Here is a 26,876-nt window from a genome sequence, read left to right as displayed (position 1 = left end):
GAGAGAGGAGATAGGAACAGGATTGTGAGAGAGAGAGAGAGAGACAGAGAGACAGAGAGAGTGTGAGAGAGAGAGAGAGAGAGACAGAGAGAGTGTGAGAGAGAGAGAGAGAGAGACAGAGAGAGTGTGAGAGAGAGAGAGAGAGAGAGTGTGTGTGAGAGAAAGACAGAGAGTGTATGTGAGAGAAAGACAGAGAGAGTGTGTGTGTGAGAAAGACGGAGAGCGAGAGTGTGTGAGAGAGAGACAGAGAGAGAGCGAGAGTGAGACAGAGAGTGTGTGTGTGAGAAAGACGGAGAGCGAGAGTGTGTGAGAGAGAGACAGAGAGAGTGTGTGTGTGAGAAAGATGGAGAGCGAGAGTGTGTGAGAGAGAGACAGAGAGAGTGTGTGTGAGAGAGAGAAATACGTATATGTGGGATGAGTCACGTGTGTCATTGTGAAATGATCACGTAGTTTACAAGATATACAGAGAATGTTGAACATATAATGAGTCAGGTTACAGTTTTTGATTTAGGTTTTATGGTTAACTAGTTATGCTAATTGCTCATTTGCAGCAATAAAATACCTCTTTTTTTCACCATATACGTATTTTATAACATTTATATGTTTCGATGTTGTTTTATGGCAACTCAGCACTTTGATAAATCAATGCCATTTGAAATAATTATTTTTGTTCTTTATTATAAACTTTTTTATTCATTATTTTTTTATATTTCAACAACCAAGGGACATTTGACAATTTGTTGATTTTCAAGTATTTTAAGTTTTCAAATAATGTTCTGTTGTTAAAGTGATGAAGGGGGTGGTGGCCAAGTGGTTAATGCCTTTGGTTTCAGTTCAGAAGGTTCCGGGTTCAAATCCCACCCCTGCCACATTTCTCCATGTAATGTGGAGTTGGGTCAGGAAGGGCATCCGGCGTAAAACCTGTGCCAATTCAACATGCAGATCCACCTTGGATTTGCTGTGGTGACCCCGAGTGCAAACAAGGGAGCAGCTGAAGGTACTTACTGTTAAATAAAGTGATGGAAGGAGAGAAAAATTGTTTCCCTGGCACATTTTTTTTTTAAATTCCCCGCTAATCCGATTAATCGATTAATCGTGTCGAAACCCCATCAGATTAATCGATTACCCAAATAATCGTTTGTTGCAGCCCTAATTCAGATCAGGTCATTGCAGACTTGATCAGAAAGCAGCTGCTCGGCACTTTGAAAGATAAAGAGCCACAGCACTCCATTCATTTACAGCAGCGTTTCCCACAGCCACTTGACTCATCAGCATTCTGTACACAATGAAAATGGTCCAACAAGATAAAAAATGAAAATAAAATAATGTTAAATTACTATGTTTCTGTCCCACACCACACCGTGCAGTACCAACCCAAACCATGGGTGGGCTGTCGGCATACGCTGGATAATTGTCAAGGTATGACAGGGCCTTAAGAAACCAAATGTTCTCAGAGGTCTTATTTTACTATATCATTCTCTAAATTGGTGTATGGTATGATCAGATCCAACCTGGATTATGCTACTAGAAAAAAAAATATACAAGACGAGTTGCGAGGATGATAGTAAGCCTAAAACACCTCGCCTACAAAGAACAACCATGGAAATCAGGTACAGTGAGGAAAATAAGTATTTGAACACCCTGCGATTTTGCAAGTTCTCCCACTTAGAAATCATGGAGGGGTCTGAAATGTTCATCTTAGGTGCATGTCCACTGTGAGAGACATAATCTAAAAAAAAAAATCCGGAAATCACAATGTATGATTTTTTTTTCATAATGTATTTGTATGTTACAGCTGCAAGTAAGTATTTCAACACCTGCCAATCAGCAGAAATTCTGGCCTTCAAAGACCTGTTAGTCCGCCTCTAAAAAGTCCACCTCCACTCCACTTATTATTCCAAATTAGAAGCACCTATTTGAGGTTGTTAGCTGCATAAAGACACTTGTCCACCCCACACAATCAGTAAGACTCCAACTACTAACATGGCTAAGACCAAAGAGCTGTCCAAAGACATCAGAGACAAAATATTAGACTTCCACAAGGCTGGAAAGGGCTACGGGGCAACTGCCAAGCACCTTGGTGAAAAAAGATCAACTGTTGGAGCAATTATTAGAAAATAGAAGAAGCTAAACATGACTGTCAATCTCACTCGGACTGGGGCTCCATGCAAGATCCCACCTCGTGGTGTATCAATGATCCTAAGAAAGGTGAGGAATCAGCCCAGAACTGCACAGGAGGAGCTGGTCAATGACCTGAAGAGAGCTGGCACCACTGTTTCCAAGGTTACTGTGGGTAATACACTAAGACATCATAGGTTAAAATCATGCATGGCACGGAAAGTTCCCCTGCTTAAATCAGCACACATCCAGGCCCGTCTTAAGTTTGCCCATGACCATTTGGATGATCCAGAGGACTCATGGGAGAAAGTTATGTGGTCAGATGAGACCAAAATAGAACTTTTTGGTCTTAATTCTACTTGCCGTGTTTGGAGGAAGAAGAATGCCGAGTACGACTGCACTGTATTAAGGAGAGGATGACCAGGGTCATGTATTGCGAGATTTAGAGCATTGAAGATGGGTCGTGGATGGGTCAACATGACAGTGACCCGAAGCACACAGCCAGGATAACCAAGGAGTGGCTCCGTAAGAAGCATATCAAAGTTCTGGAGTGGCCTAGCCAGTTTCCAGACCTAAACCCGATAGAAAATTTTTGGAGGGAGCTCCATCTCCGTGTTTCTCAGTGACAGCCTAGTAACCTAGCTGATCTAGAGAAGATCTGTATGGAGGAGTGGACCAAAATCCCTGCTGCAGTGTGTGAAAACCTGCTGAGAAACTACAGGAAACGTTTGACCTCTGTAACTGCAAACAAAGGCTACTGTACCAAATATTAACATTGATTTTCACAGGTGTTGAAATACTTATTTGCAGCAGGAACATACAAATATATTATTAAAAAAATCATACGAGGGCTGTCCATAAAGTAACCGTCCTTTTTATTTTTTTCAAAAACTATATGGATTTCATTCATATGTTTTTACGTCAGACATGCTTGAACCCTCGTGCACATGCGTGAGTTTTTCCACGCCTGTCGGTGACGTCATTCGCCTGTGAGCACTCCTTGTGGGAGGAGTCGTCCAGCCCCTCGTCGGAATTCCTTTGTCTGAGAAGTTGCTGAGAGACTGGCGCTTTGTTTGATCAAAATTTTTTCTAAACCTGTGAGACACATCGAAGTGGACATGGTTCGAAAAATTAAGCTGGTTTTCAGTGAAAATTTTAACGGCTAATGAGAGATTTTGAGGTGATACTGTCGCTTTAAGGACTTCCCACGGTGCGAGACGTCGCGCAGCGCTCTCAGGCGCCATCATCAGCCTGTTTCAAGCTGAAAACCTCCACATTTCAGGCTCTATTGATCCAGGACGTCGTGAGAGAACAGAGAAGTTTCAGAAGAAGTCGGTTTCAGCATTTTATCCGGATATTCCACTGTTAAAGGAGATTTTTTTAATGAAAGACGTGCGGACGGGTCCGCGCATCGGGACGCAGCCGGTGCGGTGCGGCGGCACAGGAAAAACACCTCTGTGTTGATAACCATTTGTAAAATCCAGGCGGCTTTTGATGGCTTTCAGTGGAGTGAGTATATGAGAAATTGTTTAACAGCTGGACATGTTCCAACTTGTCCTTAAAGCTTCCAACAGAGGTGTTTTTCCTGTGGCGGAGCGTCGCGGCGGCTGCGAGCCGATGCGCGGACCCGTCCGCACGTCTTTCATTAAAAAAATCTCCTTTAACAGTGGAATATCCAGATAAAATGCTGAAACCGACTTCTTCTGAAACTTCTCTGTTCTCTCACGACGTCCTGGATCAATAGAAGAGAGAAAACTGACCAACCTTTAGTCAAAAAGTGATTAATGACCCTGTCAGCCAATCAGAATAGACTACGTCACTAAGCCCCGCCCCCCTTATGACGTCACAGCCAATCAGAATCGATGATGTCACTGTCCCGCCCCTAACCCCTCCCCTAATCCCGCCCTTATGACATCACATCCAATCAGAATCGATGACGTCACTATGTCCCACCCCTAAGCCCCGCCCCTAGTCCCGCCTCCGAGCCCCCACCCCTTATGACGTCACATCCAATCAGAGTCAATGACGTCAGTATGTCCCGCCCCTAAACCCCGCCCCCGGCTCCTCCCCTAGTTCCGCCCCTGGCTCCTCCCCTAGTCCCACCCCCCAAGCTCCTCCCCTAACCCCGCACAAGCACCGCCTCCAAGCCATACCTCCCCTCCCACCCAGGGTCTAATATTTTAATGTCATTTTATTTCATGAATTAAAGAATGATTAAAAATACCTAGATCTTTTTAATGTATTAAAGAATTAACTAATTCTGAAATAATTAAACATAAATCAGTGTCTATTATTTAATGCCCCTTTAATATTTTTAATTCTTAAATTATTACGTTTCCTTTTCTGTTTTTTAATTCGTAAATTAAAGAAGGGAAACAAATAGCCGTCTCTCGGCTGTAAGTCTTTGCAGCAAGACGGTCAAATACCCACGCATAGAGCCGCTCGCGGAAACATGACCCCACGGCTGTAATACCTGTTGCAGACGCTAGCTGTGTCTGTGTGTGTGTGTGTGTGTGTGTGTGTATGTGGCGGGACACCCGCTGAGCGGAGATGCTGCCCCGAGGTGATGAACCCGAACAATCAACAAAGCTCCTTCTCACTCACGCCAGATGCAGTTTATTTTAAGATATTAGCCGATCGATCATGGGGCGCGAGCCGATCGATCATGGGGCGCGGGACACCCGCTGAGCCGAGATGCTGCCCCGAGGTGATGAACCCGGACAATCAACAAAGCTCCTTATCACTCACGCCAGATGCAGTTTCTATTAAGATATTACTCAGTCGATCAGGGACTGCGGGACACCCGCTGATCGGAGATGCCGCCCCGAGGTGATGAAGGCGGAAAAAAACAAAGTTTCTTCTCCGTCACTCCCGGCAGGGTGGCTGGGTGTCAGGCCAGATGGTATTTTTAGAGCAAAAGGTGCCAGTAAGTGTTTTTCACAAAAAACCTAATTTGAAAAACAATTTACCCTTTTCAACAATATTATAGGAAAGAACACAGGCTGTATAAGGTTTAGAATATGTGCTTTATTACATTCATTAAAGTCACACACAGAGAAAAAAGCAATTGTTCATGTTTATTAAACACAGCATACGAGAAGGAAAACATTAAGAAAAAAGTATTTGGTCCACTTACATGAAGAAAAAAGCATATACGTTCATGTTTATTAAACACAACATACATGAAGGAAAACATTAAGAAAAAGTACTTGTTCCAGTTACCTGAAGAAAAAAGCATATGTTCATGGTTATTAAACACAAATTTGGTCCACTTACATGAAGAAAAAAGCATACGTCCATGTTTATTAAAGGGTAACCATCAGGCTGTCGCTGTAAATTAGCTGATAGATGATTATTATGTCTCCAGCTGCGTATAATAAACTCAAGTCTGCTCAAAGCCACTTTTTTAAGGCAACAAGTTCGCATATTTTTTTTGTAAAGTCAACTTATTATATTTTACACATTTTGGGATTCAAACATCAAATCCTTATCTCAACACTTCACGGTAATGTTCACATGCCAACGGCTTGGATGTTAAGTCCTAAATCTAAACATTTTCTTTGCTCACTTGTATCGCTGCAAGTTCCTGCTTTACCACCTCATTTTGACCAAGAAACATCTGAAGTGGGTCAAAAAAATAACTGAAACTGTTCTTGAAAGCAGCTTTCTCCTGGTTAGTTTTTAATACACCCTGAAGACATCAAGATTCTCTGATCACATTTCTTGGGAGACTTTCCAAAAGGGAGACATCTATTGTTTTAATATGAAAGTCAGCCGTCAGCATTTTATGTCAAGTGTTCCCTGAAAATCACAGATAACTGAATGACGGAGAACTGAAGCAACAACTTTGAAGTTTCAAATAAAACAGGGTTCATCAGCATTTTCTGGTTTATCAGAATCTGAATCAGAACAGCTTTTAATGGCCAAGTATCCACAGAATACATGGAATTTGACTTTGGTTTGAGCCGCACTCTCTCTGTACACTGTAAATGCATGCAAACATACAAACGAATTAAGTTAACCAGACTCAGTTTTCAAGCTGTAGCTTCAAGAAAATTAAGTTGACCTGAATATGATGAATGAACAAAACTATTTTGAGAATTAAGCCGTCACTTGCTGGATGCTCACAGTAAATACATTACTGTAATTTAATTTTTTCAGTACAGCAAAATAAACAAGTTACTGTAATCTAGATTTTAAGTGTATTTGAGTACTGCACACTCGCAATAATTAAGGTAATCAAATCTGCTTCAAGACAACATAAATTACTTTGTAAGGGAGCAAGTTTGCATTTTTAGTAAAGTCAACTTATTATTTTTTACAGTGTAAGGCATGTAGAAATACCCTAAACAGCGAATAATCCACAGTAAAAATTGTACAACGTGTTTTTAAAAACCGCTTGTAATTATGAACAAACTAGTTTAGCTAACAACTACTACAGAAAGGTGAACATTTATTAAAATGAATCTGAAATACACGAGTTGACCAACATCAGGAGGGTAAGAGTTCTAATGTTAAAACTCACTGTTGTTACTCCGCTGTTTTATGATTTGTAAAAAGCTGCACCAGGCACTTGAAAATTGCACATTTCTGACCAATTCTGTCAAAAAACATTAACAGCCTGTGAGCCGACACACTGCTGTCAGTGTGACAAGAGGAAAGTGTGTCATGTAGAATCTGTGCATTTGTTCAGAGCGTATAATTATAAATCTCAAGTCGTTTTAACGTGGATAAAGATTTAAATGCGGTTTTTTTGCAGAAGTTCCACTGAAAACACACAGAAGCTGTAATTTTTACAATTCACACACCGTATCTTTGATAGAAACAGTCGGTGGTCATTTATTGAGAAATCTAACTGGCGGAGGGTTTTACGCTTTAAACGCTTATTTGGTTGTGAAAAGCTCCACAAAAACTTCTACTTTTCGAGCTGATGCTGACTGTTTGCATACATTTTTGGCTGAGTGGGGAAACGTCTGACATTATATAGCCAATATGTTTTTTTTCTTACTTTATGGCCCTTTAAAAACTTTAGTCATATTACTAAATCATTGTTTTTCTTTTTTTCTTACCTCATGAAGGCGACTCTCTCTCCGGCTCCCCGTGTCGTCTAATAACCCTCTGGGCTTCATTTGTCTTCTTCTTCTCGTTAAACCAGAATAAACTTTTTATGCATCGCAATTATTCTCTCTCAAAAACATTCATTAATATCAGTCCAAAATATCCTCAAACCTCCGGGCATCTTGCAGGAGCGACGGTCACGTCTCGCCACAAACTGAAAGAAAAGATGCGACTTATTAAATATTTAGCCTACACTTTAAAAAAAAAAAAACGTCATGATGTGATTTTTTTCTTCTTACCATGTAACACGAGTCCGTCCCCGCGGCGCCCTGTTGACGGTTCGACAGACCTCCGTCGGTTAGAACACACCAGCTCCGCGTTATTAACCTGTATTTTTAATATAAATGAGATTTCAGAGGGTTTACTATCTCTGCTGCTGTGTCTGGGGGAAAAAAAACTTGATTAAACAGCGTTAAATAAACTCCTAACAGAATATCCACAAACTGTAACACAGACCAATTAAATATTTACACTTTAAAAGTTATGAACTGATTTTCTTACGTCATAAAGGAGAGTCTGTCCCTGGTGTGTCGTGTCGTCTAAATGATCCTCTGGGGTTAATTTGTCAGGCTGAATTCTTCTGCTCCATCAGAATAAACTTTTCTCACCGTGGGGCTCTATATCTAACAAAAAAAACATCATTTAAAAATGTTTACCGCCGAGGATCTTTTTTTAAAAAAAACAGAAGCATTTCTATCAAAAGATTACTTAAATCACTTGCTGTGAAAGACTTTCGCACTCTGAAGAAAAAGAAAACTTCATTCCGAGAGAATGAACGTCTGCTCCGGTCAGCAGCTGGAATGAAGGAAAAACACTGCAGCAGGAGGCGGGACAGAAAACTGGTCCAGCCTCCGGATTTAGCCTGACACCTCGGACCGAGGGACACAGCAGGACCTCATAAAAATATTGCTTCAAACCGGATCTGTGACGCTGGCCCGGTTTGTCAAAAGAGGTGCGACCTTTTGCGCTAAACACCCCAAATACACACACAGACACACACTTTTAAGACGCAAATATCCCCAGACCCGCGCGTGTAGTGGTCCCATAGTATGAACAAAAGTGGATGGATAGCAAAGTCATGACGGATAATACAGAAATAGTGGACCTTTTAATAGTTGCACTAAAAGAATAAAACGCTACTCACAGGAGAATTAGTTTTCCCAGCTTCAGCCTGTCTTATTCCAGACATGTCAGAAACCGCATGAACAAAACATCTACATATCTTTAACACCAAAGAGATTTAAATATATCCGTACATACATATGTACATACTTATATTTTTTCCCATTTCTATTCCCATGTTTCCTTTTTGTGAATATTTACAAATAAAATAAAGGTCACTGCGTGTATTAAATATATATCAGCGCCACCGGGGCGTCGTACCAAGATGTGCTGTCTTTATACACCGAGAATACTATCGCAAACGATGATCTGGTTTCTGATTTTCTGAAAAGATATCGTAATTGCCTTAAGAAAAGGGGCAATACCTCCTGTATCCAGCTACAAGGACCTTCGCACACTTTTAAATGCTGTGACAGCTTGTGTTAACCTTTGATCCTAATTTTTTTATTTTTTTTTTATGTTTTTTCACATGAAAATGTAACCCCTGTCTTAGGACAACCTCCCGATCATACCTTTTAAAGTTTTATCACGTTTGCACGCTTTAAAACATTGTTATTAAGTACAGAAAGAAGTGTTAATCTTTGATCCTAATTTTTTTATGTTTTTTTCACCTGAAAATGGGTTGGATGTGTGAGAGCGGCCTTCCGATCATACCTTTAAAGTTTTATCGCGTTTGGATAATTTAAAACGTCGTTATTAAGCGCAGAAAGAAGCGTTGACCTTTGACCTTGAATTTTTTATGCGCGTTTTTTGTGAAAAAATGCTTCGGGTGTGTTGAGAACGCTCTCCCGATCATACCTTTAAAGTTTTACCGCGTTTGGACGCGTTTAAAAATTGTCACGGCTCGTGTTAATCTTTGATCCTAAAATTTTTTAATGTTTTTTTTTTGCCTGAAAACGGACCGGATGTGTTGAGAGCGGCCTCCCGATCATACCTTTAAAGTTTTATCGCGTATGCAGGCGTTTAAATATTCTCCCTCACATAAAACATGTTCAAGCTAAAATATCTAAAAATATTTCTAGTACCCTCAACAAAGCAAAAATATTTATTGAATTACAAAGCTCTACATATTTTATATCATTCACTTGTTTCGCCATATCTGAATTACTGCGTGGAAGTTTGAGGCAACATTTACAAACCCTCACTTCAACCATTACCTTTATGATACCTTGTCAGTATTCACGACAGCCGATTAAACAGTGTCTTTACTATAACCTTGATTAGCAATTTTAATGTGTATTCTTTATTCTATACAACGTATAGCCTATTGAAATGATGTAGTTAACTAAGGTGCAGCAATACAAATTCTATGGAAAAAAAGAGACTTACATGATTAATTATAACATTTATTAAAATAAGGGCTTACTTTCATCAATCAGCAACTCCATCACTACATAAACGGAAAGTTCACCCCTTAAAAGTCAAAATTCAGCCAAAAGAGGGGCACCTATTCTCGTTTTGAGCTTCTCACAAACCTTCATGCGCTGTGTCTCCTGGAACTCACCGTGGAAGAATATGAATAATAATAATAATAATAGAGCCTGAAATGTGGAGGTTTTCAGCTTGAAACAGGCTGATGACGGCGCCTGAGAGCGCTGCGCGACGTCTTGCACTGTGGGAAGTCCTTAAAGCGACAGTATCACCTCAAAATCTCTCATCAGCCGTTAAAATTTTCACTGAAAACCAGCTTAATTTTTCGAACCATTGTTGTGTGGGCCGCTGAAGAGGAGGTACTGCTGGCCCACCACCACCAGAGGGCGCCCTGCCTGGAGTGCGGGCTCCAGGCACCAGAGGGCGCCGCCGCCTCACGTGAGCAGCTACGGTGACAGCTGTCACCCATCACCTGAGACAGCTGACGGCAATCATCTGTGGGGTATATCAGCAGGACGGCACCTCCACCTCATTGCCGAGATATCGTTTCTACCAGAGAGGTAACGTATCGAAGCTACGGAGTGTATCTTTTTGGATTTGTGCTTAGTTTGTGGATTACTGTTCCAACGAGAGGTGGAGGTAACTTCCCTGCTGTTCGGAGTCCTGGGTGCAAACGCGCCCCCATCTAACTGTCCTTTGTTCCTCGCCAGCAGTACCAGGTCCGACACGCGGAGGCAGTGGCCACCTGGGAGTTCGGGACTTGGCGGCTCCAGTATTCCCGGGGTCCTGTGGCGGAGGAAGCCGTGTGGTTCCGGTCTTACCTTGGAGAGGCGTCTCCTATCTTCGAGCCTGCCCACACGACACTTTTGTGAATTGACTGTTGTCCATTGCTGTGATTGGTTGTATTCGTTGTGCACATTCACAACAGTAAAGCTTGTTATTTTGACTTACTCCATTGTCCGTTCATTTGCGCCCCCTGTTGTGGGTCCGTGTTCCTACACTTTCCCAACAACCATGTCCACTTCGATGTGTCTCACAGGTTTAGAAAAAATTTTGATCAAACAAAGCGCCAGTCTCTCAGCAACTTCTCAGACAAAGGAATTCCGACGAGGGGCTGGACGACTCCTCCCACAAGGAGTGCTCACAGGCGAATGACGTCACCGACAGGCGTGGAAAAACTCACGCATGTGCACGAGGGTTCAAGCATGTCTGACATAAAAACATATGAATGAAATCCATATAGTTTTTGAAAAAAATAAAAAGGACCTATACTTTATGGACAGACCTCGTACATTGTGATTTCCGGATTTTTTTTTTTTTTTAGATTATGTCTCTCACAGTGGACATGCACCTAAGATGAAAATTTCAGACCCGTCCATGATTCCTAAGTGGGAGAACTTGCGAAATCGAAGGGTGTTCAAGTACTTATTTTCCTCACTGAATGTAGATGTTTAACTACACGAGAATAAGAGCAGGCCTTATGTATGGATTCAAGATTATCAAGAAACAACTGGATACCAACCTGCTTGACGAAATCGCAGATGAGACTAGCTTATGAAAAGTAGAACCAGTACCAGCATCAAGCATCAGGCACATCTCACAAGGCTGGGGGAGGGGCATGCTTGTGTCACCAGGTTTTGGCAGTTGCATGGTCTACCTGTTGGGTATGGGGGTGGAGTGCTGGTCTTGCTGGATGTCTTGGTAGTTATGACTGATATGGTTCAGGACCAAAGCAGAGATACCAGCTATGTCTGTTTTGTCGTCATTATAACTATTTGAGGGTTTGTCTTAGGGCTGCAGCTATCGAATATTTTTGGAGTATTCTGTCGATTTTTTTCAACGATTAATCGAGTAATCGGATAAATTACATTTTTGTGTTTTTAACATATATCAATAGTGTGTTATATAACATGAAAGGCCTCTAAAAATTAACAAGCAATTGGCTTTTATTCCTCTCCAAAAAAGGTTTTTATTTAAACTCAACACTAGATCAAAACTTAATCTTTGGCTTATTGGCTCCAGAACTAAGCCCATTTATGCAAACTTTGTGAAACATTTGTGATGTATATGACAAAAAATTTAAATAAAAGGACAAATAAGGTGCATCCTTTTTTAAAAAAGGAAAAGGGGGTGCATCCCCACCTGAGAATAAACAACAAAAAGTATAAAAGTAAATAACTCAAATATCACTAATAATTCAACTTAAACAGTACAGTTCAGTTTCCAACTGAATCCAGATGAGGTAAGTAGAGTATAATGTTCATCTTTGATCAAGAAGGTGAGTGGTTGTCTTAGCAATGCATGAGAGAGAGACAGAGAGAGAGAGAGAATTTGTAGTAGTACATGTGTGTGCAATGCATATACATCCCTTTAAACAAGCAAATGATGGTTACAATGCAAAAAGGTCAGCATATTGACATGGTCAGAGGTGAGGCTAGCCCTACACTTTGAGGCAATGTTCCCAGCAGCAGAGAACAAGCGCTCTGAGGGTGTTGAGGTGGCTGGAATACTGAGAAAAGACTTTGCCAGCTTAGCCAGGGTTGAGTATCTTACTGCATTTCCTCTCCACCATGACAGTGGATCCTCTTTTTTGGAGAGAGGATGTTCACCAAAATATTGTAAGACTTCCCTCTGGACCTCTTGATTTTGATTCTCATCATTATCCTCTTCTTCATTGCTACTACTACACTGTGAGCTGATCCTTGGGCTTAAGTAGCTGGGGAGTCTCCTTCTATGTTGGTGGTGGATTAATTTCCCTGCACATTGGACTCTTGTCTTTTGACAGTTAGTGCCATTGTTTGAATTGTGCTTTGATTCCTCAGAAGACAAGAACTTAAGTTTTCTAAAGCGGGGGTCCATGGCAGCAGCAAGTAGTGCAATGTTAGGGTCCTCAGGTTTAAATACAAACAGATCTTCCCACCAGTCAGTGATCTGTTGAGGTGCAAGACCCTAAAATGTTTTTACTGGTGCAGTTTCAAAAGCTGAATTCATGGTGGATTTCTTCAGCGTTTGTACCAGCTGAGGAAGCGCAGACAGGGTTGCATATTGCTCCCCACTAAGGAACACTGTAGCCCCCTCGAAAGGTTCAAGAACCTGAGCCAGCTCTTCAGTCAATATCCACTGCTCAGGCTTCAGATCCAAATAGTGATGTTTTCCCCGTGGGTTGACTGCAGGGTCCGAAAGCGCAGCAGTCACTGGCCACCTCTGCTCAAGGAGCCTGGACAGCATATGAAGTGTACAGTTCCACCGGGTACTGACATCCTGGACCAACATGTGCTGTTGCACTCCCATTTGCTGCTGCTTTTCTTTAGGTTTTGTGCAGGCCAGTTCACTCTTTTTAAAGTGCTCCACCAGGCATCTCGCAGAGGCAACACAACTTGCAATGTTTTTGTTATTATTTAGTGTATTCAACTAGTGTACGAACATTGTACGAACATCCAGGGCCGCTGCTAAGGTTTTGGAGGCCCTAACCATAACTGGTCAGGGAGGCCCCCCCACCCCCATACAAGAGAACCCCCCCCCCCCCCCCCCCCCACACACACACAAAAGTTCTACTCAAATCGTTACTATTTATTAAAGCGTTTAAGTTTAGCGTTTAAAGCTACATCAAATCAGCAAAGCCAACGCAACCTAACTTAAGCAGCACCACTGAACATTAAGTAATCAAAACAATTTAAACCTTTAACACGTACTTACCAGCAAGGGATGCACGGGCATCATCTTTTTGTTTCTTTTTCCTCCGTTTTTCAGCTCCAGACTCCTGCTGTCGCTTCATTGTTTAATTGTGGCATAGTGGCAACTTGTCGTGTCAGAATCGAATGTGGGCTAGCAGTGCTACTTCAGTTAGGCGCAGGGTTGCCAGATTGGGTGTTTTCCCATCCAATTGGTTTGTTTAGGGTAAAAATATGGCACTGGACGAGTTTTTTTGTATAGAATTGCCACACACATTTTAAAAATCAGTTCAAATTGTGCAGGATTTAGTGCCTCCATGCATTTTTGAGCATTTATTGGACTGGAAATCGTCACATCTGGCAACCCTGGTTAGGCGACACAGCGAACAGAGAAAGACGCAAACAGGGCTGTACCATTTCAGGGAATCGGGGCGGGGGTGGATGGGGGCTTTGTATTAGGCAAAAAACTGTTAATTTGCCCCAATTAAGTAATGGGGTAGGAGCCTACACAATGTTTAAAGACAAAAACAATGGGCCTATTCATAAATAATTCATATTGATTTTGAAATGTAATAATCAGTGTTTCCACAGTTATTTTGATAAAGTAATCAAATTACTGATTACTGATTACTCCTTGAAAAAGTAACTTAGTTACTTTACTGATTACTCAATTGTAAAAGTAACTAAGTTAGATTACTAGTTACTTTTTTAGTTACTTTTTCCAGCTGCCGACAACAACCCTCTGCCACCTCAACATGACAATGATACCTGTTTTGCCAAAACTTACTTTATAGTCACCCTTTCTTGACTTCAATGAATATAAATACTTTTTTTTATAAAAAAGTAAAATAATCTTTCTTGACCTCATATTTAACTGTTGACAGCACTGTAACAGTAAAACTTGCAATTTCTAACCTACATTGTTTATAAATGTAACTATTAAATTCTAACATTTTTCTAACATTTAAATTCTCTATAAACATTTTTCTTGTCAAAATTATTATTATTTTAAGTAGTATTAGTAGTTGTAGTAAAAAAACAGCTTCAAAACTGGACCTTTAATCTAGGGGTGTTGTGTGTGGGGGTGTGGGGCACATCCCTGCCCCACGCCCCCATTCCATCTGGATTCGCCCCTGCTTTGGCGTTTGAGCACAAAGAATGGATAACATTTATTTATGCAGAAAACAGGACCAGATTTACAGGTAAGAAAGTTTTATTGAATTTTCACATCATGTGGTCCTCAGAAAGAGAGTTTAGGTGCATTTGAGTGGAAAATAGTGTTAGTTGTTAACACGTCACGGAGGATCAGCTGTTTTTAACGAGACGATACGGAGCGGCTCAGCTCAGAATTCTAAATAAAGGAGAAAAATAAAGCATAAAAATGACTTTGTAAAGCTCAGTGCAGGTGTGCTGTTGTCACCGCGCTTTAAGAGGTGAGGATGAGTCGTAGCTGATGAAAAGCTCACAGCTCACTTAAAGTGGGCAATTCAATTGAACCCCGACCTCCTGCCCACAGACCAAGTTTAATGCTGCTGTCGACCCACAATGCAAAAATAATAGTAACACACAGTGACTTGGAGAAGTAACTTTAATCTGATTACTGATTTGGAAAGATTAACACGTTAGATTACTCGTTACAAAAAAGTGGTTAGATTAGAGTAACGCGTTACCAACATCACTGGTAATAATGTAATAATTTCAACACATTTTTCAGTCAATTGGAGGCCCTGCAAACTAGTGCAACATGGTTGGTGCCCCACACAGGCTGCGTAGTCTGCTTATGCCGAACGGCGGTGCTGCGAACATCATATGAACAGAGAATGAGGACAGGTAATGTTTGCATTCAAACATTCTACAAATGCTCATTTAATGGTCTAATTTGTTTAATGTTCATCGAATAGTCACATGCAAACATTACCTGTCCTCATTCTTTGTTCATATGATTTTTATGCAAATGTTCAATGAACATTCAAAGAATGTTATTAATACAGGTAAAGAGTGCAGAATAAGAGGGCTTCTTAAAGAAAAATTAACAGGTCTGTGTGAGCCAGAATTCTTGCTGGTTGGTAGGTGTTCAAATACTTATTTGCAGCAGTAACATACAAATAAATTATTAAAAAATCATACGAGGTCTGTTAGAAAAGTATCCAACCTTTTTATTTTTTGCAAAAACCATATGGATTTGAATCACATGTGATTGCATCAGCCAAGCTTGAACCTTCGTGCGCATGCGTGGGTTTTTTCACGCCTGTCAGTTGCGTCATTCGCCTGTGAGCATGCTTTGTGGGAGGAGTGGTCCAGCCCCTTCGGCGGATTTTTATTGTCAGGAAAATGGCAGAGCGACTGCCGCTTTGCTGCATCAAAATTTTTTCAGAAACTGTGAGAGACAGCCAGGTGGAAACCAATCGGAAAATTCAGATGGCTTTCGGTGAAGATCTTATGGGCATCACACTGATTAAGCAGCGTTACAACCGGATTAAAGACGGCTCACAGCGGCTGAGGGTGCGTCGCGCTTCGAGCGGCCATTGACAGGCTGAAACGACCAGATTATTTCCAAAGTGAAGGCTGTGTTGATCCGGGACGTCGTCTGACGACCAGAGAAATGGCAAGAGAGGTGGACATAGCACTTTTTCGGCACATTACACTGTTACAAGAGATTTTGTAATGAAAGACGTGTGGCAGAATTCACGCGTCAGGACAGAGCCGCTAATGGCGCAGAACAAAAAGCACGTCCATGTTGGAAGTCTCATGGGACATGCCCAGCTCTTCCACCATTTGGAAGATTCAGACGGCTTTGGGTGGCTTTTCAGTCGAGTGAGTATCTGAGAAATTGTCGAAGAGCTGGGCATGTCACATGTCCTGTGAGACCAACACGGAGGTGCTTTCGTTCTGCGCCATTAGCAGCTCCATGGCGAATTCCTCCGCTCTTGTTTTCATGACAGAATCTCCTTTCACAGTGGAATGTGCCGGGAAAGTGCTGATGTCCACCTTTTCTGCCATTTCTCTGCTAGTCAGACGACGTCCCGGATCAACACAGCATTCACTTTGGAAATGATCTGGTCGTTTCAGCCTGTCGATCGCTGCTCGGCGTGCGGCACGCCCTCCGCCATTGTGCACCATCTTTAAACTGGCTGTAACACTCCTTAATCTCTGTGATGCCCATAAAATCGTCCGTGAAAGCCATCAGAATTTTCCGAATGGTGTCCACATGGCTGTCTCTCACAGTTTCTGGAAAAATTTGATGCAGCGCTGCTCCATCCGTTCAGACATTTTCCTCACAATGAAAATCCGACAAGGGGGGAGGACCAGTGCTCACTCAAAGACTGCTCACAGGCGAATGACGCAACCGACAGGCATGAAAAAACTCACGCATGCGCATGAAGGTTCAAGCTTGCCTGATGCAATCGCGCGTGATTCAAATCCATAAGGTTATTGCAAAAAATAAAAAGGTCGGATACTTTTCTAACAGACCTCATACATTGTGATTTCCGGATTTTTTTTTTTTTTTTTAGATTATGTCTCTCACAGTGTACATGCACCTAAGATGAAAATTTCAGACTCCTCCATGATTTCTAAGTGGGAGAACTTGCAAAATCGCAGAGTTGAAATACTTATTTTCCTCAGTGTAAATGCAGTCCATTTACCATTTATGTATCAGTTTGAAAGGTTAGGATCTCTAATCGTTGAAGTATGATGAATTGGAGCAGGTTCAGTTGTTACTGTCATGGGTTTCAGTATTTCTCTTCCCTCTGTTCAGTATGTCAGCCTGACTCGCTGCACTTTGCTACCCTCTAGTGGCTGAAGGGGGCCCTGGGCGCCTCGAGGAGCACCTCTGTAAAATTTGTATGGACTCACCCATCGACTGCGTTCTGCTGGAGTGTGGTCACATGATCACCTGCACCAAATGTGGCAAGAGGATGAGTGAATGTCCTATCTGCCGCCAGTATGTGGTGCGAGCTGTACACGTCTTCCGATCATGACCTTAGGTAAACCCAAACCCATTCACACCACATGAAAAGCTTGTTGGTTCAGGAAGTGCTCTTTATTTGTCTCGAGTGTCATATCAGCCATGTGTAGAAGATACCTGGTCCTGTGTGGTATGTATCAGCTTTCAACACATCAAAACATTAAAGAACAGTCATGATTTGTTGTATATGACACTTAAATAGATTAGCGTCCCTTGACATATTATGTACAATTATCCCTACCGGAATGAAAAATAACGCAGAATACATTGCACAGTCAACATCCATTTTTTGTTGTTTTTGTAGTTGATAAATGCACTTTCAGCAACATTAATGCAATGATTTTTGAGTGTTTGTTTCTAGTTGTTTTCCCATGCATTATCTCCTGTCTGTCCTCGCGGAGGAGTGACAATTTTACGAACATGAGAGCTGGAGAAATGACTTGCTGTAAAGGGCGTTCCCGAACTATCATGGGAGAACAAAGTGTGTTAATGAACAAAGAGTGTTACTGGCCGTATAGACTCCGCCCTCCTCTAATGAACAAAGAGTGTTACTGGCCGTATAGACTCCGCCCTCCTCTAATGAACAAAGAGTGTTACTGGCCGTATAGACTCCGCCCTCCTCTAATGAACAAAGAGTGTTACTGGCCGTATAGACTCTGCCCTCCTCTAATGAACAAAGAGTGTTACTGGCCGTATAGACTCCGCCCTCCTCTAATGAACAAAGAGTGTTACTGGCCGTATAGACTCCGCCCTCCTCTAATGAACAAAGAGTGTTACTGGCCGTATAGACTCCGCCCTCCTCTAATGAACAAAGAGTGTTACTGGCCGTATAGACTCCGCCCTCCTCTAATGAACAAAGAGTGTTACTGGCCGTATAGACTCCGCCCTCCTCTAATGAACAAAGAGTGTTACTGGCCGTATAGACCCTGCCCTCCTCTAATGAACAAAGAGTGTTACTGGCCGTATAGACTCCGCCCTCCTCTAATGAACAAAGAGTGTTACTGGCCGTATAGACTCCGCCCTCCTCTAATGAACAAAGAGTGTTACTGGCCGTATAGACTCTGCCCTCCTCTAATGAACAAAGAGTGTTACTGGCCGTATAGACTCCGCCCTCCTCTAATGAACAAAGAGTGTTACTGGCCGTATAGACTCCGTCCTCCTCTAATGAACAAAGAGTGTTACTGGCCGTATAGACTCCGCCCTCCTCTAATGAACAAAGAGTGTTACTGGCCGTATAGACTCCGCCCTCCTCTAATGAACAAAGAGTGTTACTGGCCGTATAGACTCCGCCCTCCTCTAATGAACAAAGAGTGTTACTGGCCGTATAGACTCTGCCCTCCTCTAATGAACAAAGAGTGTTACTGGCCGTATAGACTCCGCCCTCCTCTAATGAACAAAGAGTGTTACTGGCCGTATAGACTCCGCCCTCCTCTAATGAACAAAGAGTGTTACTGGCCGTATAGACTCCGCCCTCCTCTCATGAACAAAGAGTGTTACTGGCCGTGTAGACTCCGCCCTCCTCTAATGAACAAAGACTGTTACTGACCGTGTAGACTCCGCCCTCCTCTAATGAACAAAGAGTGTTACTGCCCGTGTAGACTCCGCCCTCCTCTAATGAACAGTGTTACTGGCCGTGTAGACTCCGCCCTCCTCTAATGAACAAAGAGTGTTACAGGCCGTGTAGACTCCGCCCTCCTCTAATGAACAAAGCGTGTTAATGGCCGTGTAGACTCCGCCCTCCTCTAATGAACAAAGCGTGTTAATGGCCGTGTAGACTCCGCCCTCCTCTAATGAACAAAGAGTGTTACTGGCCGTGTAGACTCCGCCCTCCTCTAATGAACAAAGCGTGTTAATGGCCGTGTAGACTCCGCCCTCCTCTAATGAACAAAGCGTGTTAATGACCGTGTAGACTCTGCCCTCCTCTAATGAACAAAGCGTGTTAATGACCGTGTAGACTCCGCCCTCCTCTAATGAACAACGCGTGTTAATGTGTTACTGGCCATGTAGACTCCGCCCTCCTCTAATGAACAACGCGTGTTAATGTGTTACTGGCCGTGTAGACTCCGCCCTCCTCTAATGAACAACGCGTGTTAATGTGTTACTGGCCGTGTAGACTCCGCCCTCCTCTAATGAACAAAGCGTGTTAATGGCCGTGTAGACTCCGCCCTCCTCTAATGAACAAAGCGTGTTAATGGCCGTGTAGACTCCGCCCTCCTCTAATGAACAACGCGTGTTAATGTGTTACTGGCCGTGTAGACTCCGCCCTCCTCTAATGAACAACGCGTGTTAATGGCCGTGTAGACTCTGCCCTCCTCTAATGAACAACGCGTGTTAATGTGTTACTGGCCGTGTAGACTCCGCCGTCCTCTAATGAACAAAGCGTGTTAAACGCTGTGTAGACTCCGCCCTCCTCTAATGAACAACGCGTGTTAATGTGTTACTGGCCGTGTAGACTCCGCCCTCCTCTAATGAACAATGCGTGTTAATGTGTTACTGGCTGTGTAGACTCCGCCCTCCTCTAATGAACAACGCGTGTTAATGTGTTACTGGCCGTGTAGACTCCGCCCTCCTCTAATGAACAACGCGTGTTAATGTGTTACTGGCTGTGTAGACTCCGCCGTCCTCTAATGAACAAAGCGTGTTAAACGCCGGGTAGACTCCGCCCTCCTCTAATGAACAAAGCGTGTTAATGGCCGTGTAGACTCCGCCCTCCTCTAATGAACAACGCGTGTTAATGTGTTACTGGCCGTGTAGACTCCGCCCTCCTCTAATGAACAACGCGTGTTAATGTGTTACTGGCCGTGTAGACTCCGCCCTCCTCTAATGAACAAAGAGTGTTACTGGTCGTGTAGACTCCGCCCTCCTCTAATGAACAAAGCGTGTTAATGGCCGTGTAGACTCCGCCCTCCTCTAATGAACAAAGCGTGTTAATGACCGTGTAGACTCTGCCCTCCTCTAATGAACAAAGCGTGTTAATGGCCGTGTAGACTCCGCCCTCCTCTAATGAACAAAGCGTGCTAATGACCGTGTAGACTCTGCCCTCCTCTAATGAACAAAGCGTGTTAATGACCGTGTAGACTCCGCCCTCCTCTAATGAACAACGCGTGTTAATGTGTTACTGACCATGTAGACTCCGCCCTCCTCTAATGAACAACGCGTGTTAATGTGTTACTGGCCGTGTAGAGTCCGCCCTCCTCTAATGAACAACGCGTGTTAATGTGTTATTGGCTGTGTAGACTCCGCCGTCCTCTAATGAACAAAGCGTGTTAAACGCCGTGTAGACTCCGCCCTCCTCTAATGAACAAAGCGTGTTAATGGCCGTGTAGACTCCGCCTCCTCTAATGAACAAAGCATGTTAATGTGTTACTGGCCGTGTAGACTCCGCCCTCCTCTAATGAACAAAGCGTGTTAATGGCCGTGTAGACTCCGCCCTCCTCTAATGAACAAAGAGTGTTACTGGCCGTGTAGACTCCGCCCTCCTCTAATGAACAACGCGTGTTAATGTGTTACTGGCCGTGTAGACTCCGCCCTCCTCTAATGAACAAAGAGTGTTACTGGCCGTGTAGACTCCGCCCTCCTCTAATGAACAAAGCGTGTTAATGGCCGTGTAGACTCCGCCCTCCTCTAATGAACAAAGCGTGTTAATGACCGTGTAGACTCTGCCCTCCTCTAATGAACAAAGCGTGTTAATGACCGTGTAGACTCCGCCCTCCTCTAATGAACAACGCGTGTTAATGTGTTACTGACCATGTAGACTCCGCCCTCCTCTAATGAACAACGCGTGTTAATGTGTTACTGGCCGTGTAGAGTCCGCCCTCCTCTAATGAACAACGCGTGTTAATGTGTTATTGGCTGTGTAGACTCCGCCGTCCTCTAATGAACAAAGCGTGTTAAACGCCGTGTAGACTCCGCCCTCCTCTAATGAACAAAGCGTGTTAATGGCCGTGTAGACTCCGCCCTCCTCTAATGAACAAAGCATGTTAATGTGTTACTGGCCGTGTAGACTCCGCCCTCCTCTAATGAACAAAGCGTGTTAATGGCCGTGTAGACTCCGCCCTCCTCTAATGAACAAAGAGTGTTACTGGCCGTGTAGACTCCGCCCTCCTCTAATGAACAAAGCGTGTTAATGGCCGTGTAGACTCCGCCCTCCTCTAATGAACAAAGCGTGTTAATGACCGTGTAGACTCTGCCCTCCTCTAATGAACAAAGCGTGTTAATGACCGTGTAGACTCCGCCCTCCTCTAATGAACAACGCGTGTTAATGTGTTACTGGCCATGTAGACTCCGCCCTCCTCTAATGAACAACGCGTGTTAATGTGTTACTGGCCGTGTAGACTCCGCCCTCCTCTAATGAACAACGCGTGTTAATGTGTTACTGGCCGTGTAGACTCCGCCCTCCTCTAATGAACAAAGCGTGTTAATGGCCGTGTAGACTCCGCCCTCCTCTAATGAACAACGCGTGTTAATGTGTTACTGGCCGTGTAGACTCCGCCGTCCTCTAATGAACAAAGAGTGTTAATGGCCGTGTAGACTTCGCCCTCCTCTAATGAACAACGCGTGTTAATGGCCGTGTAGACTCCGCCCTCCTCTAATGAACAACGCGTGTTAATGTGTTACTGGCCGTGTAGACTCCGCCGTCCTCTAATGAACAAAGAGTGTTAAACGCCGTGTAGACTCCGCCCTCCTCTAATGAACAACGCGTGTTAATGTGTTACTGACCGTGTAGACTCCGCCCTCCTCTAATGAACAACGCGTGTTAATGTGTTACTGGCCGTGTAGACTCCGCCGTCCTCTAATGAACAACGCGTGTTAATGTGTTACTGGCCGTGTAGACTCCGCCGTCCTCTAATGAACAAAGCATGTTAATGGCCGCGTAGACTCCGCCCTCCTCTAATGAACAACGCGTGTTAATGTGTTACTGGCCGTGTAGACTCCGCCGTCCTCTAATGAACAAAGCGTGTTAAACGCCGTGTAGACTCCGCCCTCCTCTAATGAACAACGCGTGTTAATGTGTTACTGGCCGTGTAGACTCCGCCCTCCTCTAATGAACAACGCGTGTTAATGTGTTACTGGCCGTGTAGACCCCGCCCTCCTCTAATGAACAACGCGTGTTAATGTGTTACTGGCCGTGTAGACTCCGCCGTCCTCTAATGAACAAAGCATGTTAATGGCCGCGTAGACTCCGCCCTCCTCTAATGAACAACGCGTGTTAATGTGTTACTGGCCGTGTAGACTCCGCCCTCCTCTAATGAACAACGCGTGTTAATGTGTTACTGGCCGTGTAGACTCCGCCGTCCTGTAATGAACAAAGCGTGTTAAACGCCGTGTAGACTCCGCCCTCCTCTAAAGAACAAAGAGTGTTACTGGCCGTGTAGACTCCGCCCTCCTATAAAGAACAAAGAGTGTTACTGACCGTGTAGACTCCGCCCTCCTCTAAAGAACAAAGAGTGTTACTGGCCGTGTAGACTCCACCCTCCTCTAATGAACAAAGCGTGCTAATGACTGCGTAGACTCCGCCCTCCTCTAATGAACAACGCGTGTTAATGGCCGTGTAGACTCCGCCCTCCTCTAATGAACAACGCGTGTTAATGTGTTACTGGCCGTGTAGACTCCGCCGTCCTCTAATGAACAAAGCGTGTTAAACGCTGTGTAGACTCCGCCCTCCTCTAATGAACAACGCGTGTTAATGTGTTACTGGCCGTGTAGACTCCGCCCTCCTCTAATGAACAACGCGTGTTAATGTGTTACTGGCTGTGTAGACTCCGCCCTCCTCTAATGAACAACGCGTGTTAATGTGTTACTGGCCGTGTAGACTCCGCCGTCCTCTAATGAACAAAGAGTGTTAATGGCCGTGTAGACTCCGCCCTCCTCTAATGAACAACGCGTGTTAATGGCCGTGTAGACTCCGCCCTCCTCTAATGAACAACGCGTGTTAATGTGTTACTGGCCGTGTAGACTCCGCCGTCCTCTAATGAACAAAGAGTGTTAAACGCCGTGTAGACTCCGCCCTCCTCTAATGAACAACGCGTGTTAATGTGTTACTGGCCGTGTAGACTCCGCCCTCCTCTAATGAACAACGCGTGTTAATGTGTTACTGGCCGTGTAGACTCCGCCGTCCTCTAATGAACAACGCGTGTTAATGTGTTACTGGCCGTGTAGACTCCGCCGTCCTCTAATGAACAAAGCATGTTAATGGCCGCGTAGACTCCGCCCTCCTCTAATGAACAACGCGTGTTAATGTGTTACTGGCCGTGTAGACTCCGCCGTCCTCTAATGAACAAAGCGTGTTAAACGCCGTGTAGACTCCGCCCTCCTCTAATGAACAACGCGTGTTAATGTGTTACTGGCCGTGTAGACTCCGCCGTCCTGTAATGAACAAAGCGTGTTAAACGCCGTGTAGACTCCGCCCTCCTCTAAAGAACAAAGAGTGTTACTGGCCGTGTAGACTCCGCCCTCCTATAAAGAACAAAGAGTGTTACTGACCGTGTAGACTCCGCCCTCCTCTAAAGAACAAAGAGTGTTACTGGCCGTGTAGACTCCACCCTCCTCTAATGAACAAAGCGTGCTAATGACTGCGTAGACTCCGCCCTCCTCTAATGAACAACGCGTGTTAATGGCCGTGTAGACTCCGCCCTCCTCTAATGAACAACGCGTGTTAATGTGTTACTGGCCGTGTAGACTCCGCCGTCCTCTAATGAACAAAGCGTGTTAAACGCTGTGTAGACTCCGCCCTCCTCTAATGAACAACGCGTGTTAATGTGTTACTGGCCGTGTAGACTCCGCCCTCCTCTAATGAACAACGCGTGTTAATGTGTTACTGGCTGTGTAGACTCCGCCCTCCTCTAATGAACAACGCGTGTTAATGTGTTACTGGCCATGTAGACTCCGCCCTCCTCTAATGAACAACGCGTGTTAATGTGTTACTGGCTGTGTAGACTCCGCCGTCCTCTAATGAACAAAGCGTGTTAAACGCCGTGTAGACTCCGCCCTCCTCTAAAGAACAAAGAGTGTTACTGGCCATGTAGACTCCGCCCTCCTATAAAGAACAAAGAGTGTTACTGACCGTGTAGACTCCGCCCTCCTCTAAAGAACAAAGAGTGTTACTGGCCGTGTAGACTCCACCCTCCTCTAATGAACAAAGCGTGCTAATGACTGCGTAGACTCCGCCCTCCTCTAATGAACAAAGCGTGCTAATGACTGCGTAGACTCCGCCCTCCTCTAATGAACAAAGCGTGCTAATGACTGCGTAGACTCCGCGCTCCTCTAATGAACGAAACGTGTTAATGACTGCATAGACTCCGCCCTCCTCTAATGAACAAAGCGTGCTAATGACTGCGTAGACTCCGCCCTCCTCTAATGAACAAAGCGTGTTAATGACCGTGTAGACTCTGCCCTCCTCTAATGAACAAAGCGTGTTAATGACCGTGTAGACTCTGCCCTCCTCTAATGAACAAAGCATGTTAATGACTGCATAGACTCCGCCCTCCTCTAATGAACAAAGCGTGTTAATGACCGTGTAGACTCCGCCCTCCTCTAATGAACGAAACGTGTTAATGACTGCATAGACTCTGCCCTCCTCTAATGAACAAAGCGTGTTAATGACTGCATAGACTCTGCCCTCCTCTAATGAACAAAGCGTGTTAATGACTGCATAGACTCCGCCCTCCTCTAATGAACAAAGCGTGTTAATGACTGCGTAGACTCCGCCCTCCTCTAATGAACAAAGCGTGTTAATGACTGCATAGACTCCGCGCTCCTCTAATGAACGAAACGTGTTAATGACTGTATAGACTCCGCCCTCCTGTAATAAATCTGTGTGCACTAGTGGTCAGATTCTGGTTTTAACCATCATCCTTTTCTTCTCCTCTTTGTGTTTGCAGTTCTGACCTCCTGCTCATTGATGGTGATCTTCACCAGAGGGACCTTCTTCAGATATAAGAGGCTTCTATTTTCTTAACTCTATTTTTGTAGTGTCAATCAACTGCAGGGACTGACCTTGTGACGAATGTAAGCCATGGCCTTAGCTGCTCAGTGACACGTCAGTGACACGAGTGTCCATCCTCAGACACTCACAGATGGATCCATCTGCATTCGTTCTCACCTCTGACTCCACCCCTCTGTGGTTCCTGTCTGTGCCTTCAACATGGGCAGTCCGCCCAACGCCAAGGGTAGAAAACGTGATCAAGAGCCACGACCACAAAGCTTCCAGGTGGAGGAGCGTCCATTCAGAGCTTTACAAAGACGCACAGCGCTGCAGCCATGTGCCAGCCCCTCTGGTGTTTTTGTAAAGCTCTGAATCTTCCGTGTTTTTCTTGTTGTGACAGTTTGCTTGTCGTAATGTGCCCCCCCGTGATTCGGTCCACTTTCAGATGCACTTTTTAATGATTCATTTTCTTGCTCTGCACTCTTACCTTTGAAATGTTCAGCTGTTGTTGTACCCAGAATGCACTGCTCCTATAACGACCTCCAGAAGCTCTGTGTGAGCGTATAAAATGACCATGTGACCTTGTGTCAGATGAGCAGAGCTATCATTACTGGCAGAGGTGTGGCACAGAGTTGATTGGTGCTCCAGCCTGTCAATCACAGTGTATCTCCTGCAGAACCTGGAGATACTGAGGTCCTACTGAAGTTCTGCTGGAACCAGCTGAGGACCAGCGGGGCTCCTGTTTTGGACTAGGTTGGATTCTGACCAGGCCTGGCAGCGTGATCAGTCATCCTTCCTGCCGTTCAGAGTTCTGGTGGCCAGCAGAGGCCGCTGTTGCTTCTTTAAAGTCACACGACTGAGCATGGGCCAGCAGGGGGAAGCAGAGGGCAAAGTCCTCAACTGAGGATTGGAACCTGCGGCATGAGGAATAACCCTGCCCCCCAAATCAGGAAGCGGTTAGCCAGTCTGACACACGGTGCTAAGCTAGGCTAATCTGTGGACTGTGGCTGGAGACAAAGCCTAATGAAAGTGTTTTTGTTGTTTCATGTTTGATTACTGTTTTGATTTGCACTAATATGACTGTTTTTAATCTTTGACTTTAGTTTTTAAGCTTTTCTGGTTTTGGGATCACACTGAACGTTTTCTTCTTTCTGCTGTGAGAAATGAACGTGTGAAGCTCCACTGTGTGAATGACTGCGGTTAAACGCTTTCACAGCTCTGTTCACGACTGACGGCTTGTCTGGTCGCAGCCGAGCCGACGGACGTTGGCCAAAGCGGTCATGCTCTTAGCATACTGTCGCTGCAGTTTGAGTCCCAGCGGCTTCAGAAAGATCAATGTTTTACAATTAAAGGCATTAATTTCACCTGCTCGCTCTCACTCTGTCTTCAGTTTGACATCTGAGTGCTGCTGCCCCCTACAGGAGGAGCACAGTGACGCTGTTGGGATGTGGCTCCTGAAAAAAGGAGCCACGTCCAGGAGGATTTTGCGCGTCGGCACGAAGCAGCTCAGGACGCGCAGCAAAAAAACACCTCCGTCTTGGAAGTCTCACAGGACATGTTGGGGCATGTCCAGCTGTTACACAAT

General features: G+C 44.3%; 1 protein-coding gene across 2 annotated transcripts in view; it reads left to right on the top strand.

Annotated features, from left to right (window-relative positions):
• Positions 1 to 26,655, top strand: part of rffl (ring finger and FYVE-like domain containing E3 ubiquitin protein ligase) — a 128,806-nt gene extending 102,151 nt beyond the window's left edge. For both annotated transcript variants that reach the window (XM_034168700.1, XM_034168699.1), the window contains exons 7-8: positions 17,196 to 17,386; positions 25,248 to 26,655. In XM_034168700.1, the coding sequence (XP_034024591.1) occupies positions 17,196 to 17,380 (185 nt within the window). In that variant the 3' untranslated portion in view covers positions 17,381 to 17,386; positions 25,248 to 26,655. The remainder of the gene's footprint in view (positions 1 to 17,195; positions 17,387 to 25,247) is intronic.
• The last annotated feature ends 221 nt before the right edge of the window (positions 26,656 to 26,876 follow it).

The sequence above is a fragment of the Thalassophryne amazonica genome, chromosome 4 (assembly GCF_902500255.1).
Source record: "Thalassophryne amazonica chromosome 4, fThaAma1.1, whole genome shotgun sequence".
Classification (NCBI taxonomy): Eukaryota; Metazoa; Chordata; class Actinopteri; order Batrachoidiformes; family Batrachoididae; genus Thalassophryne; species Thalassophryne amazonica.
Note: the sequence above shows the minus strand (reverse complement) of the source record. Positions and strands in the feature narration are given on the sequence as shown.